General features: G+C 33.4%; 1 protein-coding gene across 4 annotated transcripts in view; it reads left to right on the plus strand.

The window, feature by feature from the left end:
- SNCA (synuclein alpha) overlaps window positions 1–13,825 on the plus strand; it is a 157,061-nt gene that overhangs the window by 7,200 nt on the left and 136,036 nt on the right. For all 4 annotated transcript variants that reach the window (XM_027060837.2, XM_027060836.2, XM_015075759.3 and 1 more), the window contains exons 3-4: window positions 4,949–4,990; window positions 12,375–12,517. In XM_027060837.2, coding sequence (XP_026916638.1) covers window positions 4,949–4,990; window positions 12,375–12,517 — 185 coding nt within the window. The remainder of the gene's footprint in view (window positions 1–4,948; window positions 4,991–12,374; window positions 12,518–13,825) is intronic.

Consider the following 13,825-nt stretch of genomic DNA (forward strand, 5'->3'; position numbering starts at 1 on the left):
ACCTCTTATTTCCTTTTTGTGTCTTGTTGCACTGGCGAGGACTTCCAGTATGATGCTTGTCCTTTTCCTGATCTTAGTAGGAAAGCTCTAGTTTCTTGCTATGAAATATGATGTTAACTGTAGGTTTTTTTGGAAATATTTATCAAGTTGAGGAAGTTCCCTTGTATTTCTAGTTTACCAAAAGTTTTTAATCATACATAGATGTTGCATTTTGTCAAATGCTTTTTCTGCATCTATTGATATAATCATGTGACTTGTCTTTTTTACCCTGTTAATGTGATGGATTACTCTAATTAATTTTTGAGTATTGAACCAACCTTGTGTACCTGGTGTGAATTCCACTTGGTTGTGGAGTATAATTCTTATTACATATTGTTAGATTTGATTTGTTAACATTTCATTGAGGATTTTTGTAAAGCACACTTTTATATAGGAGCCATGGTTATTATTATCAAACAAGCTGTCCAACAGAATACTTACTTTGTCAACATATTTTCTTTTCATCTTTTCATTCTTCATTACAAAACTCATCAGTAGCTAGAGTGAAATACTGGAAGTAGCTAGAGAAAGTTTGTAATTTCAGTGTGGCTGAAGATGTTTAGCACACTGTTTTCTTAAGCCTACAGATAAAAGTAATCTTATTCCTTTATAATATATTTTTGGCAACTACCTTTTAACTAAGTGAGGAACTACCATAAGAATCAGTGTTATTTTATGATTTTTCTTCATTTGTGATATATTTGTATACAAACATTCAATCAATATACTTCAGTTTAATAAATAACAATTATCTCAATCAAATGGGTCAGACATTATAAGTATAGAGTCAAATCGAAAAGCAAAAAACATTCATTTTCTTTATGTAATGCCAAGTATTATAACTGTAAAGGCAAAATAATTATCTTCACAACTCTCCCAATGCCACTTTGTTCAGCAAGCAGCAATGGTCAGGAGCATGGATTAATATCAAGCTCTCAAATCACAATATGCTCCAGATGCATCAAGTTGACAGAGTCAACATAACATGTACAATAGCAGTATATTTGAGTTCTTGCAACTCCTAGGCATTACTTTCAACCTTCTCTACTCTGTGCCTTTGTGAAGTCATGAGAGATAAGATGGGATAGTTTTGGCCACCTCAGCTCATGCAAGCCATCAGCACCGGTCTCTCTTCAATTTACTAGTCACTTAGCCACTTGGTACCTACTTTGTAGCTATAGGTTTTCAATGACAGATTACTCATCAATAAAATGTTAATTATTAATTACAGATATTAACAAACAATTGACAGCAAACCACAGGTGATTGGTTTGATATGAAGCAACTTCGTTAAGACTCTCATTTATCTTTAAATCATGATACATTCCGTGATTTAGCCCAAGGTCAAATTCTCAGCTATTACTCAGGCAGAGAGGAAAGACCACAGACCAACTGTTACACATTTATTTCAAATAGTTGTTTTTAAAAATATGGGGTACAAGGAGTGAGTAGTAGTGATAAGAAGTATTCTCTTAAATAAAAGGTGTTCTCACCTTGTATAGTTCCAGGATGCAAGAAATTTCCGACACCACAGTTAGTTGAATAATACCAGTCCCTCACAACACAGTTGGAATTTCTGTTACCGTAGTACATATACTATGATTATATACATTACAAACTTTGCTCCTAGCCCTTCAGCCCACAAAATGTTACATAAACAACAGAGACCCATTATAATACATGATCAAGTTACATCACTTCTTTCAAAGTTTTTCAGTGACTGGTCATTTTACATCTGCTATTCAGCTCATACAGACGGCAAAGCCTCTAGGTGTATTGCTTCTCCCAGTGATAGACCCATGTGATATTTCGCAAAATGCATAGTTGAAAAAAAGAAATTGGCCACAAAATATGGAAATGCAGCCAAGAGATGAAGTGAAAATGGCTGGAAGTAAAATTTGAATAAACAATATTTTATTTATACAACAAATAGCTGACTTTGGGGATGGTAACACTGCTACTGTTCAGGAGACTCAATAGATAGCCAGTGGAACTGATCCAAGCTGACTGAATAAATGGAAGAAGTTGTCATGAATAAGTTGAAGATGTTCCAGAGGAAGTGCTGCTGCAAAAGTACCCCATATTAGAGGAATGGTCAGAGATAGAGCGTGATGCTAAAAGGGTAACATTTTGGAAACTGATCTAAACTTACAAAGGAGTATGACAATTTAAGACTTAGGAAAGATGCTCACTCCATATAGAAAGCTATACAATGAGAAGACAGCAGCACTGTTTCAACTGCTCTTGAAAAGCTTTTTTTTTTTTTTACAAAGAAATGAAACAGTTTAATTCTCAATGTCTTAAATTACAGTAAACAAAGTAAAGATTTTGCTAGTTTTTCACTTCCCTATAAATTTATAAGTGAGTATGAGAATTTTTAATGTTTTGAAAAAAACATTTAAAGGTCATGGGACAATTGTAATGTTTACCACCAATTAATTGTCATTTTCTTCATTGATTTTTAAGACCACTTTCTACAGCTTCACCTCAGCTTATGCATGCTCACCTTACAATCCCACAGTACTGTGCAAAGTGAACATTGGCTGTAAAATATGCACGTGTACATACACGAACACATTGACACGTCCTATTATATATATATATATAAAACATTATCTTGTATCCTTTTATATATTTAATAACTGCATAATTTCATTTATGTGAAATTTTTATTAATGACTTGTCCTATATTTAACCTGCAAATCCCTTTACAAATATTATATGAAAATAATAATAATGATTTCTTACTATTTGCTATGTATTAAACACAGTTTTAAGAACTTTATATGTATATTTCCTTTAGTTTCATGTTAACCAACATGATGTATATTTTATTATTGTGACAAAGGTTTAAATACAAGAAATCTAAACCCAGGGCCCACATTTAAATAATTTAATTTAATTTAATTTTTATTATTGAAATGTAGTTAACATTCAATGTTACATTAGTCACAGTTGTAATAGTGATTTGACAACTCTATACATTACTCAGTGCTCACCACGGTTAAGTGCAACCATCTGTTGCCATACAGTATTACTGTAATATTATTGAGTATATTCCCTATGCTGTATTTTTCATCTCTGTGACATTTATTTTATAACTAGAAGAGGTTGTACTTCTTAATCCCTTTTACCTACTTCACCCATCTCCCACCCATCTCCCCTCTGGCATCTACCAGTTCTCCGTATTTATGAGTCCATTTCTGTTTTTGTTGTTTAGATTCCACATATAAGTGAAATCATATGGTACTTGTCTTTCTCCATTTGATTTATTTCACTTAACATAATACATAATACCCTCTATTGTCCATCCATACTGTTGCAAATAGCAGGAGCTCATTCTTTTTTTATGACTGAGTAGTAGTCCATTATATATATTTATATATATATATATATTTATACACACACACACACACACACACACACACACACACACACCGTATCTTCTTTATCCATTCATCTATCAGTGGACACTTAGCTTGCCTTCATATCTTGGCTATTATAAATAATGCTACAATAAACATAGGGATGCATATGTCTTTTTGAATTAATGCTTTTGTTTTCTTCAGGTAAATATTCAGTAGTTGATTACTGAATCATATGGTATTTCCATTTTTAATTTTTTGAAGAACTTCCATACTGTTTTCCAAAGTGGTTACACCAATTAATGTTCCCACCAACAGTGTCCCAAGGATTCTTTTTTATCCACATCTTTACCAACATTTATTTCTTTCTTTTTGATATTCACCATTCTGACCAGTGTGAGGTGATATTTCATTGTGATTTTGATTTGTACTTACGTGATAACGGTGAAGTTGAGCATCTTTTGATGTATGTGTTGGCCATCGGTATGTCTTTGGAAAAATGTCTATTCAGATCCTGTATCCATTTTTAAATTGGATTATTTGTTGTTTTTGATCTTGAGTTGTGTTAGTTTTTTATATGTTTTAGATATTAACCCCTTACAGATATATCATTTGAAAATATCTTCTCCCATTCTGTAGGTTCCCTTTTCATTTGGCTGATAGCTTCCTTTGCTGTGCCAAAAGCTTTTTATTTTTGTGAAGTCTCAATAGTTTGTTTTTGCTTTTGTTAACTACTTCAGGATACGTATGCATAAATATCTTGCAAGGATTGATGTCCATTTTGACTTGATTTTTGCATATTGTGTAAGAAAGTGGTTCGGTTTTACTCTTTTGCATGTAGTTTTCTCATCACCGTTTATTGAAAAGACTCTGTTTTCCCATTGTATATTCTTGCCTCCTTTTCCATAGTTTAATTGGCCATGTAGAGTGGGTTTATTTCTGGGGAAAATGTACATTCTCAACTACAATGCTATAGTTTATTTTATGTTTTATCTTTATTGGAAGTCCGTAAATATATTCAAATTGAAACTTCTTAACTACTTAGAAATTGTTTTATTAAATATGATACTTTTCTTGACTGTTTAGCAAAATGTAAGTTTAAATGCAATACATCCAAATTTCACTTAATGCCTTATTTATATATTTTCATAAAAATATTTGGTAAACATTTAGTGAGAACCAAGCAATGTATGGAATTGTTGAATCACTATATTGTACACCTGAAACTAATATAAAACTATATGTTAACAAACAGGAATTAAGATAAAAACTTAAAAAAAATGTCTTAATTGGGGGTTAAAATTTAATGGGAGACAACTTCCTGCTAGCTTTGCTTTCTTCTATTTGTTGTGTGATTACTGGATTTTCTTATTTTAGTTTGTTTGTTTGTTTGCTTGTTTGTTTGTTTTAACCCCTAAGGATATCTTTCCATATGGGCTTCTTCAGATTGAGAATTTTTTTTATTAGTTGTATTTAAAGCTAGCTAATCAGCAATATAAGGAAAATTTAAGACTTATATATGTTTTAAATTTGCTTTTTTATAGGCTCCAAAACCAAGGAAGGTGTGGTTCATGGTGTGACAACAGGTAAGCTTATATCCAAGAATGATATGGAAACTAGTAAGCATTAATCTTTCAGAATGTAATTGTAAGCAACCACTATGTTCATAGGAAAGCATTCTAAGGGAACATCAGCTTTGTTTAACCTTAATTCTTTATTACATATTTTTCAGTAGGTCAATATTTATTATCAATAAATAAAACACAAAATATTTCACTGTCAAAAATGATGGCTCTGAATTGACCAGATAGGTTTAATTTATGGTAGTAATAGCATTTGAATATTCTGACCAACATAACATTTTGGCAAACTGCTGCCATAAATTACATACAGGAATTGCCATGTTTTGAAGGATTAATATAAAATTTTCTGTAGAGTATATTGAAACATTCTGACATTGAACTATACTTAGTATAGTATTTCCTTGATGATTCAGAAAGCATTTATGGAAACACCCTTGGAATGATCAGTGAAGTATTTATTGTATTTATCTCTACTTGGCATAATATCACCAAGAATCTGAATGGGTCTATTAGAAGATTATAATAACTTAATATCAAAATGATGAAAATGATGGTGGTGATGATGATGAGGAGGAGTATGATAGGGCTAGAAATAGAAAAAATGATAGGGGAACTGAAGTTTAATAATCTTAAGAGCCCACAGACTTGCTGTGATTCAGTTTCATGTTGTATGTATTCCAGGCTGTCTGGCAGATGCGGTAAAACAGGGTATATAATGAGAAATATAATTCATAGGATCAGAAAGCAGTAAGTGTAATAGAAAGTGTGAAATATAATTCATATAATTCATAGGATCAGAAAGCAGTAAGTGTAATAGAAATATACCATGTTCTTATTACTGAATTAAAAATGGAAGTGGGCAAAATCAAGTGGGAGTATTAGTATAGTATTGTGGTTGATCCCATAACTCTGGAGCCAGACTTCCATGGTTCAAATTTCTGCTTATCGTTTATCAGCTGTGTGATTTTCTGCAGGAATCATAACCTTTTTGTGATTTAGTTTCCTCATCTATAAAAGAATAAAGAGAATTAATGTATACAAACACCTAGAGTAATGAAGGCAAGTAGTGTGTACTATGTAAGTGTTATTTATCCTCACTGTATACTGGGTTTATCTTGAACAACATTTTTACAGATAGTGGAGAAAAATATTTCATATGACTATTTTATATATACTTTTGATAAGTAAGTGAGGGTGCAAAATTAAAACAGAACCCTTTGAAACTGTTTCTGCTAGAAGGTAAATTAAAGTAAGCTGTTTGTTTTGCTGTGTTGGCAATCCAATCAATATGTAATGCCCAGAACTAAGCAAGTAAATGAACTGTATTGCCTTGTAGGGACCTTTCCATAAATATGATGTTATTAAGCATGATTTTAATATGACCTGGACAGCGACAGTTGGAGACTACTATCTGAAGGGCATAGCTAGATTAGTGGTGTTCCAGTTGGTAGTTGAAGAATCCCTGTAGTTCAGAAAGCAGATAAGCTTGTGGCCCAATTTGGAGTCTGTGCCATTCTCCAGAATGACAGAAAGTAAATGAGTGTGTGTGTGTGTGTGTGTGTGTGTGTGTGTGTGTGACTGAAGTTTGTACAATAAGGCAACATTTTAGCCTTCCACCTTACGTTTCCCTGATTTTATAATATTGAGAAGTTTGCATATCATGTCTTTAGCATACTGAGGAATTTAAAATAACCCATAGTAACGATGTTTTCATAATTTAGTTTAATCCAGGGCTTCTCAAATGTATTTGACCTTATTTCAATAGTTACTAGGATTGAATGAAACCAAGGTTCCACACAACACTATGGAAAATGCTGCTAAGCAGCAAGGCCATGATGATTTTGATGTGGGTAATATTTACAGCCATTGTATCAATCAACTACCCTGGCAATAGTAAGATATCAAAAATGCCATAAGTAGTCTGACCAGGAGGAATGCATTGGGATAAATCTGCAATAAATACTACCATCCTTCTCCCATATCAGGTAATGACTAGGGTTATTTAATATAAAATCCAAATTCCAAGTGTAAGGATAAATAAGATAATTACCTCAATGGTTAAGGAGAAGAATTGTCTTAAAGCAGAGAAATGAGAAACTGTTGTATAGAATATAGCATTATCAGCTAATGTGAAAGGAAAAATTTCCTCAAGATTCATCCCATTACTTATTTTTGCAGAAATATCGGCTTCAATAAACTTACTTAGACCAGGAGTTTTCTACCTCAAAAATTCCAAGAAAACTAAATCCCCCCAGTTAGATAATCTCATGATAAAATCTAAAAATCGCTACCTTAAACCCTAGCTTTTTTATCTCAGTTCATTATTGTTGTAGTGGTCAACTTAATGCATTATGTTATAGAAAAATATGAGAGTGTATTTAATCTGGACTTACTGAATGACAAATCTTTGAAGGTGCTTTAAAAAAGTAAATGCTGATTGGGGCCCCTGCGTGACTGAGTGGGTTAAGCGTCTTGACTCTTGATTTCTGCTCAGGTCATGATCTCATAATTTTTGAGATCCAGCCCTGCAACCAGCTTTGTGCTGGTAGTGTGGAATTGGCTTGGGATTCTCTCTCTCCCCCTCTCTCTCTTCCCCTCCCCTGCTTGCCTTCTCTCTCTCTCACTCTCAAACTAAATAAATAAACATAAAAGTAAAATAAATGTTGATAAAAGCTTACTTTTTTTTCTCATGGAAGTATGGTTTAAACAAATTCCAACTATTGGAGATTTTCTGAAGGTTTTGATTCTTAGAAACAAAAGTTTATTACATAATAATAAACACAGCCAATTTCAACATGCTATAATTTAAATTACTGTATTAAAATGTTTTATGATATAAATTTATTTTCATCAAATATATAATTTGTACTGTTAAAAGCTAGGTATTCTTAACTTTATAATTGTGTTTAATAGCAAGGTTTGGTTTTACTATATCTAATTTGAAAAGTTGGTGCCACATTTCCTTTCTGAAATTTTATTTTTGACTTAAATCTAATGGTTGAAGTTAATGAATAAATTACAGAATACACAACATTTCTCTTAATACATTCAAATAATTTATTGGTGTCTGCTGTGAAATAATATAAAGAGAAATAACAGGATCTCTGATTTTAATGAACTCCAAATAGACTGATGGAGGTGGATAGACATAATGGGAAGTGAATAATTCTGGCACACAGTTCAATAGCAGAGATATATCTAAAATTTTATGAGATCGCAGGAGGAGGAACAGGACACCTGTTGGGAGGAAATGTTAACATGGAATTGGACATCTGAGGTGGGTTTTAACAGCAGTTTGAATTTGCTGAGTAAATAGGGAGATATCTGAGAAGGATCAAAGCTTCTGGCCAGAGGGAACTATATGAAAGAAATTGGGAAAGACTGGCACATTTAGGGGAAAACACAAAATATTATACTATCAGTAAGTTGGGAGGAAGTATCTGTTTTGACCCTGGTTATGAGGCCTTTTCCCTTAAAAATGAATATTATTTATCAGATGAAAAATGACTAATTTGAATGTGTCTCCTTTTGTTTTGTCATCCTTTGTTTGGCATATCAACGGAGAAACAATGTTCTTAAGAGAGGGACTTGGGGCTTAAGATCAGTGGATAATCCACTAGATAAATCAAGTCCAATGAAATCTTTTAAAATGTGTCCATTATTGCTACAGGTATGCTCTGTCATTTTGTAATGTAACTAATTTACTTATTCTTACAATGATAAAACCTGGTGAATTATAATAAAGTACAAAGTGCATTTTACTGTGAACTTTATGTGCATTAAAAGTAAATTAATGTGTATACATATACAAAGCATGGTCTAGATATTGTAAAAATAACCACTCACGGCTGGCAGAAAAAATACGAGTCTATAAAAAGATCAAAATTTATTCTTGTCTTTGAGATACTGTAACAAGAAAGTGTTCATTTTTCAAGCAAAATTTTCTATTGATGTTCTTGGAAAAGAAAAAAATGACAAGTTAAAGCCCATAATTCACTATTTTTAAAGGATCAACATTCTGGAAATGTTTTAAAACATGAAATCTCCAGTACAGCTTCTCACTGACACTGAAATTGAACTTTGCATTGGGAATAGCCATTATTTGTTAGGAGGCATCAACGGTATCCCTAGAAGTGGCAAAAGGCAAATATCAAGCAACATCTTCTGGGGACTCTTCCTGCTTTTAGACGCTAGGGCCATTTCAATTTTGCCACGTTGCCTAGAACTGAAGAGTAAGCATCTATCCTTACAGACCACCTTACTTCCATGACCTGCTATTTCAAAAGCCAATTGCTTTGTCCACATTGTTCAATCATTGGCTTCCTCCAATGAGTGACATGAAATCTGTACAATAATCATGTGATTAGCATATCACACCGACTTAACAGCTGACAGTGTAACTCATCGAATTCCTTGGGGTGGGACTTATCTGGAGAGGATGTACACAAGCCTAAAACATAACCTCCCGCCTCCCCCCCAAAAGTGTCTCTATTTGCTTAGGAGAGGGCCTGAGGAAAAGTATCACTCAAAACCCCAAATTCTTGAAATCTGGGGGAAAAGCAGAAAAGAGTTTATGAGGCAAAATGAAGGCAAGCGTTACATAAATGGAGATAAAAGATGCAAGATGTAGACTTTATAAGTGTTATAAGGTTTAGATGAAGAGAGATTGTTTTATTTCTCTATCAACCTTGAGATTATTAACAGAGCAGAAGATCTTGTGTTTTGTTTTTTCATAGAAATCTTCATTTAATTGAAACAAACATTTTTATTGGAGTTTCCTTTATTTGGGAATTGCATGGAGGTAATATACAAAGATTAAAACAGCAATTATATCAGATATGGCTTTAGAGAAATTTTGATATGAGATTAAGTTTTTGCTTCCAAATCTAATCCCAAACTATTTACACTGTCTTCTCTAAATTTTTACCTTATTAAAAAAATTACTGAATCACCATATTGTATTTTGTTTTATGAAAATAAATTATAAGTTTGCTCAACAAACTTCATTTTCATACTAAACACCTAGCTCTTTTGTTGCCGTTAAAATTGTTGAAAATCAATCTTTTTATTTCAAACCCTGTTTCGACGCTTGAAGTTTCATAAAAGGATTAAAATTTCTTCATAACCATACCTTACTCTATTGTTCATTTTTTTTGGCTTCAGTTTTATTTTAATTCCAGTTAGTAAACAGACAGTGTTATATTAGTCTCAGGTGTACAATGTAGTAATTCAATAATTCTGTGCATCACCTGGGGCTCACCATGACAAGTGCACTCCTTGATCCCTGTCACCTATTTAACCCATGCCCCCCCTTTCCCCTCTCGTGACCATCAGTTTGTTCTCTATAATTAAGAGTCTGCTTCTTGATTTGTCTCTCTCTCTCTCTCTCTCTCTCTCTTCTTTCCCTTTGCTCATTTTCTTTGTTTCTTAAATTTCGCATAGGAGTGAAATCACATATTTGTCTTTCTTTAACTGACTTATTTTGCCTAGCATTATACTCTCTAGCTCCATCCATATTGTTGCACATGGCAAGATTTCATTCCTTTCTATGTCTGAATAATATTTCATCGCATATATTGCATCTTCTTTATCTATTCATCAGTCAATGGACGCTTAGTTTGCTTCCATAATGCTACTATAATCATTGGGGTGCATGCATCTCTGTGAATTACTGTTTTTGTACTCTTTGAGTAAATATGCAATAGTGTGATTGCTGGATCATAGGGTAGTTCTATTTTTTTTAACTTTTTGAGGAAACTCCATCCTGTTTTCCACAGTGCCTGCACCAGTTTGCATTCCCACCAAGACTGCACAAGTTTTCCTTTTACTCCATATACTCACCAACACTTGTTTCTTGGATTGTTGATTTTAGACATTCTGACATGTATGAGATGCTATCTCCTTGTACTTTTGATTTGCATTTCTCTGATTGTAAGTGATGATGAACATGTTTTCATATGTCTGTCAGATTGTTTATTTCACTGTGCAGAAGTTTTTTTTTATTTTGATATATTCCCAGTGGCTTATTTTTGCTTTTGTTTCCCTTGCCTCAAGAGACATATCTAGAAAAAAGTTGCTCTGGCCAATGTCAAAGAAGTTATTGCCAGTGTTCTAGGATTTTTATGGTTTCAGGTCTCACATTGAGTCTTTAATCCATTTTGACTTTATTTTTGTGTAAGTGGTCCAGTTTCATTCTTTTGCATTCAGTCTTCCCAATACCAATAGCTGAAGAGATTGTCTTTTTCACACTGGATATTCTTTCCTGCTTTGCCAAAGATTAATTGATCATATAGTTGTGGATTATTTTCTAGGTTTTCTAGTCTGTTCCATTGATCTAATTGTCTATTTTTGAGCTAGTATCATATTGTTTTGATCTCTATAACTTTATAACTTGAGGTCTGGAATTGTGATGCCTCCAGCTTTGCTTTTCTTTTTCAAGGTTACTCTAGCTATTTGGAGTCCATTGTGGTTCTATTCAAATTTTAGAATTGTTTGTTCTGCTTATGTGAAAAATACCATTGGTATTTTGAAGGGATCACATCACACTGCTTTGGGTAGTATAGACATTTTAACATTGTTTGTTCTTCCAATCCAAGAGCGTGAAATGTCTTCCCATTTCCTTGTGTTGTCTTCCATTTCTTTCATCATTGTTTTATAGTTTACAGAGTACAGATCTTTCACCTCTTTGGTTAGGTTTATTCCTAGGTATCTTATTATTTCTGGCGCAATTATAAATGGGATTATTTTCTTAATTTCTCTTTCTGATGCTTCATTATTGGTATATAGAAACGTAAAAGATTTCTATAGATTTATTTTGTATCCTGCAACATTACTGAATTCATTTATCAGTTCTAGTAGTCTTTTGGTGGGGCCTTTTGGATTTTCTATAAATAGTACCATGTCATCTGTATTGTTCATTTCAGAGGGTAACATGAGCACATATGTGTTGTGTGACTAGGAAGGTATGGTGAAAATGGGCATGCTTGGTGAGATTAAAGAATTGGCATTGAAATTAAAATAAATAAATAAATAATTACTTCATCTCACAATAACTGCACCTGGAATTGTTGCTTTCTGTAAACTTTCCTTAATAAAATGTTAACCAAACCTCAATTGCTCAAAGGCTTTCAACTTGTGATCATTACACTTGAAGCACGTTTTAATATTTGCAGGATTACAACAACATATCTTAGCAAAGATTTAATGTTTGTCTAAACGACACTCACTTAAAAATCTCTGTAGTTTTTATTTCTTCTGACACCTCAGTTATTTATGGTATGTGTAAACACAGGTCTTTAGAAGTTAACAGCTAGTGGAAGTGAAATTATTTTAAGTCCCAGTTGTTCCACTGTCCCACTGTTAATCTGCTGTTCTGGATTTATCCCAGTGGCTGAGAAGACCAAAGAGCAAGTGACAAATGTTGGTGAGGCGGTGGTGACAGGGGTGACAGCAGTTGCACAAAAGACAGTGGAGGGAGCAGGGAGCATCGCAGCTGCCACTGGCTTTGGCAAAAAGGATCAGTTGGGCAAGGTATGGTTGCATACATTTTATGTTGCATTTGCAAAGTCTCGGGATCACAATGCATTTTCATGGAAGGCAGGAATAAGATGCTTATTTGAGGGAGGGCTGACTCACCCCCCTCTCGTTAAAAAAAAAAAAAAGATCTACCTTCATGTGTGCATTCTTTTTGGAGGCATTAATCCAGATAAATGCCGTGAAAACTGTACAGTAATCATGATTGTTTCATTTTCTGGAAGAAAGTTAATGAAATGAACAAATGTAATAAATATGAAAAGAACTATGACATTTTAGAAAGAATGGGTGCTTTCACGTTAGCTATGAGTCTTGCAATCTCTCTGTGTTGAAACATAACAAATGCTTTGTGCCCAAATGACAGATTTTCAAAATGAAGGTCTTTTAGTTGATTTCTTTATAATGACATCATCTCTTATTAAATGGTACATTTGCTTATCGCATAGCAGTTCATTTGCAAATACATGTTTGTGGGAACGGAGAGACATAAATTGTATACCAACCGGAGATTGTGCTTTTGGGGTGATTTTAAAATTCTCAGAACTTTGAATGCATTTCTTGACAAATATGAGACGCTAGTAAGAATATACAAAAGATACTATGACTTTCATTTTGACAGGTAAGTGATAGAAAATGAGATGTCAACTGTAATATGAAATTTCATAAATTTCAAGACCACAGCAGCAGACATTTTTGCTGTTTCTCTGACACCATGGCCTCCTTGCTACTCCTTAAACAAACCAAGAACTCCCTTGCCCTGGCTCCTCTCTCTGTCTAGAAGGCTCTTCCCCAAGATTGTATACTTGGTTCACGGCCTCATTTTCTCAGGTCTTGTTAAATGACACCTTCTCAGTGAGGCCTACCCTGTACTATTTGAGATTGGAGTCATTCTCTTCACCTCTGGTATTCCCAGTCTCCCTACTGTTTATTTTTTTCCTTTTATACCAAAGCATGTATCACCTTTAAGAATCATGAATAACTTACTTTTTTTCAAAATGTCTGTTGTTATTTTCTTTGTCCCCTCCTAAAATATAAGCACCATGAGGGTGGAATATATTGATTTTGTTCACTGATATTTCACAAGTGTCTGGAACAGTACCTGACACATGGTAGATAATTAGGAATATTTATTAAGGAGGAAAAGAAGGAAGGAAATAAGTAAACAAGCAAAGTGATTTTTATTTCTGTATCTAATAATTATGTGGAGAGTATAGCAACTGTGGCTATTCAACTATCTGAAAGTTATAACCAAAGAGATTTTGGAATAGATATTTTGGAAAAACTATAAGAAAATAGCTTTACTTG

The sequence above is a fragment of the Acinonyx jubatus genome, chromosome B1 (assembly GCF_027475565.1).
Source record: "Acinonyx jubatus isolate Ajub_Pintada_27869175 chromosome B1, VMU_Ajub_asm_v1.0, whole genome shotgun sequence".
Classification (NCBI taxonomy): Eukaryota; Metazoa; Chordata; class Mammalia; order Carnivora; family Felidae; genus Acinonyx; species Acinonyx jubatus.